At 38.7% G+C, this 4,060-nt stretch overlaps 1 protein-coding gene across 1 annotated transcript in view; it reads right to left on the reverse strand.

Moving 5' to 3' along the window:
• The window catches only part of CFDP1 (craniofacial development protein 1), a 136,598-nt gene that overhangs the window by 115,420 nt on the left and 17,118 nt on the right, over positions 1 to 4,060 (reverse strand). The window contains exons 3-4 of the mRNA XM_017530578.1: positions 3,308 to 3,524; positions 2,603 to 2,730 (exon numbers count right to left, since the gene is read on the reverse strand). Coding sequence (XP_017386067.1) covers positions 2,603 to 2,730; positions 3,308 to 3,524 — 345 coding nt within the window. The remainder of the gene's footprint in view (positions 1 to 2,602; positions 2,731 to 3,307; positions 3,525 to 4,060) is intronic.

Below are 4,060 nucleotides of genomic sequence, written 5' to 3' on the forward strand. Positions count from 1 at the left end.
ATATAAATATGTGTATGTATAAGTAGATACACATATATAAGTGTAAACATATATAAGTACATATGTATAGAGATATATTAGTATATATATACACATATGTAAGTGTATAAACATAAGTATATAAGTATATATAAACATATAAGTATAAACATATATAAGTATACATATATAAACAGTGTTTATTCGAAGTGTGTGTCTGACATTTAATAATTTACTCAGCTTTTGTTTGTTCATTTGTTTCGAGACAGTCTCGCTCTGTCCGCCAGGTGATCTCAGCTCACTGCAACCTCTGCCTCCTGGGTTCGATGGATTCTCCTCCCTTAGCCTCCTGAGTGGCTGGGATTACAGATGTGCACCACCGTACCTGGCTAATTTTTGTATTTTTAGTAGAGATGGGGTTTCACCATGTTGGCCAGGCTGGTCTTGAACTCCTGACCTCAAATGATCTGCCTGCCTTGGCTTCCCAAAGTGCTGGGATTACAGGCATGAACCACTGCACCAGGCCAGTATTTTGTTTTAAAAGGATAAAGGTAGCAGGATAAAAGATAACAGGGATTCCCTGTATATTAACACTTTCAATGAACAGCCTTTATAGTTACATAATTCTTTCTGTTTTCCTGTCTTTGACTCATTATAACCACATGCACGGAAATGTAATGTTATGTCTATTAAATCTTCTTCCTCCCACCCCTGCCAAAAGAGGTTAAAAGGCCCACCCTTGGAGGGGGCAGGCGACTCCAGTTACGCACTCGCGGTGCTCTGGTGCTACAACTTAAGCCCTGCAGCCAAGCAGAGAGGCGGCAGGGTATCTGTTGAATCTTAGTAAAAATTTAGTTATCTTTTCAATTTGTCTTTCTAGTAACTCCTTTTTATTGTCCTTTTAGAAAAGTACTGGTCTGCAATAGATTGAAAATTTTAAGTCAGGGTCTTTCACTACAGATAGTAATCTGCTCTAATGTTAACTTTACTGAATATGAGAGTTATATTGTGTTACAAAGCAGAATGCCCTTGGTCTTAGGAGACATGTGCTAAAGTATTAAAGGCTGATGTGTCACAATGTCTACAAATAATTCTCAAATAGTTCAGCCAAAACAAAAGAAAAACCCAGATATAGATGGTGAGAGAGTGGCATTACATTAACCAGTGACAGATCTGGATGATAGGTTTGTGGGTGTTTGTTGTAAACTATTTTTGCAACATTTCTTTAAGTGTGACATTATTCAGAAGATAAAGCTAGGGAGAAATTTTTAATAACAAAAAGTTTCATTCCATACCACTTATAAAAGTAAAGATGTGCATTGGAACCGAATGATTAAAAAAAAAAAGAAAAAAGAAAAGAAAAGTGATGATGGCCAGGCAGAGTAGTACATCCCTGTAGTTCCAGTTACGTAGGAGGCTGAGGATGGAGGATAGCTTGAGCCCAGGTGTTCAAGACCAGCCCAGGCAACAGCAAGACCATTTCTCAAAAAAGAAAAAAACAAAAACAAAACAAAACAGTGATAATGCCAATTTTATTTTTCCTAAATGTATCTTCACTAGATAAAATAATTCTTGAAAACATTATTTTTAAGAATAACAATTTTAGGGAAAATTGTATTTTCAGAGACCCTACAGGTATAATTAATTACTGTCAATGAAAATCAATGTGACCCCCTATGAAATTATTGATTGGCGTTCATCTGTTCTCATTTAGCTCTAAATTACAAATCGGCTGTTTTCACATAATAAAAACAAAATAAATGGGGGAGGGGAAATTACAGGCATGTGGCTCTTACCTAACAGCCAGGAGGCTAAAATGGTCATGGAATTAAGCCTCTATTCAACCTATGGTAAATAAACCTTATTAATCAATCAGAAAAATATTATTAAGGTAAGAAAATAATATTGAAACCAAATTTCTCTCCTTGTATTTTCAATCCTTATCTCATTTTAGAGACTTCACTGGGGCTCATATTTCAGTCAAGAAGAGTAAAAAAGGGAGACACAACTTACCAAAAGTCACAAAACATGGCAGAGCCATGTTTACATAAGTTAAACACTTAAGTTTGTATTTCCTTGCTTCTGTTCAGCTGACCACTTCATAAAGCTCAAAAACTCCATTGCTATATGTGAAAGGACCTTTCTCATGCTCCCTGATAATTATACAGCCAGTTTTCCTTGAGTTCAAATATAACTCTCCCAAAATATTATGATGGAGGCCGGGCGCGGTGGCTCAAGCCTGTAATCCCAGCACTGTGGGAGGCCGAGGCGGGTGGATCACGAGGTCAAGAGATCGAGACCATCCTGGTCAACATGGTGAAACCCCGTCTCTACTAAAACTACAAAAAATTAGCTGGGCATGGTGGCGCGTGCCTGTAATCCCAGCTACTCAGGAGGCTGAGGCAGGAGAATTGCCTGAACCCAGGAGACGGAGGTTGCGGTGAGCCGAGATCGCGCCATTGCACTCCAGCCTGGGTAACAAGAGCGAAACTCCATCTCAAAAAAAAAAAAAAAAAAAAAAAAAAATATTATGATGGATTGGAATGAGGACAGATGGCTAACGCCAGTGAGAGATGCTCTTTTTTAAAAACACTAGTTTCAAAGTTTGTGAAGTTTCTCTTACCTTACTTCTTCACCAGCAAAATCAAACACCTTGGTGATTTTAACTTTTTCTGTTTCTTTAGGTTTCTCTAGCTCTTCCGCTTTCACCAACAATTTATTTGAACTTGTCTCTTCAGTCTCCTCTCCTTTCTATGAAAAAAAACAAGAAATGTAATCAGTTTTACCAAAGGATGAACCATAGTGTTTATAGCTATTCTATTTTTTGGGAGACATCGTCTCACTCTGTCACCCAGGCTGGAGTGCAGTGGCAGAATCTTGGCTCACTGCACCCTCCCCACTGCCCAGGTTCAAGTGATCCCCCTTGCCTCAGAGTCCCAAGTAGCTGGGATTAAAGGCACCCGCCACCACACCCAGCTAATTTTTGTATTTTTAGTAGAGACAGGGTTTTGTCAAGTTGGCAAGGCTGGTCTCAAACTCCTGACCTCAAGTGAGCCACCCGCCTCAGCCTAACAAAGTGCTGGGACTGCAGGTTTTTGCCACCGTGCCCAACCCATAGCCACTCTTAAATGTTTCATCTCTAACCAGTTAAAGGCCTATTAGAAATTCATTTGATTAGAGAAGCTTATTCTTCTACCATAGGAAATGCTTTGTTTTTCACTTAGTATAATAGTTAGCAAAAGGCATCTGGTTGATTTCTGTAGGCTTCAATCTCAGTAATGCAGGGTATTTCCGGAGAGGCATTCATCTCATTAATCTCTCAACTTACCTTAACTTGTGTACTTGGGGACACTTTTGATTTTGGTCCCACATCATTGAGGAAGCTGGCCCAGAGTTCATCCGCCTTCTTTTTCCTTGCATCCTCTGATCCAACGCCTTTTTCCTGCTCTGCAGCTTCATCTTCCTCCTCACTACTGCTTCCCTCAGATTCTGAATTGGCATCCTCCTCTTCCTCTTCTAACGAGAGGCCACCTGGTCTTTTCTTCCTAATTACCAGCGGTCACAAGGAAAAAGAAAGACAAGACAGACAACACAAAATGATTTCGGTTATCCCTCCCCAGACTCTAAACATAATCTTGTAAAGCAGGGAACATTTTAAAATCTGGTAATACCGATAATACAATGAAGGGAGAAGAGGTAAGCTGAAATTCTGTAGAAGAAAAAAAGAACTGAAAAAAAAGAAAGAATGGAGCTCTTACTGCTAACATTTTCTCCAGTCACATAAAATCAAAGTATAGTGTTCTCATTCTAAATGAGGAGCAGCTGTTTTCACAAAGAAAAAATCCGAAATCACCTAATCATAGACTTAACCTGCCCAGAAAGAATATCCTAAGAACATATTACATGTGCCAGATATTGCTGACTTTTTGAAGCTATTCAATTTGTAGAACAAGTTCTACTGAGAAGAGCCTCAACTTTATTTGCACTATTTCTTCCAAGAGTTCTCAGGGAAAAAACAAAAAAAAATTTTTCTTTCCACTTTTTGAAGAAATGGGAGCTGGAATATAGAAAAATTCAAGGA

The sequence above is a fragment of the Cebus imitator genome, unplaced genomic scaffold, assembly GCF_001604975.1.
Source record: "Cebus imitator isolate Cc_AM_T3 unplaced genomic scaffold, Cebus_imitator-1.0 Scaffold66, whole genome shotgun sequence".
In the NCBI taxonomy this organism is placed as follows: domain Eukaryota; kingdom Metazoa; phylum Chordata; class Mammalia; order Primates; family Cebidae; genus Cebus; species Cebus imitator.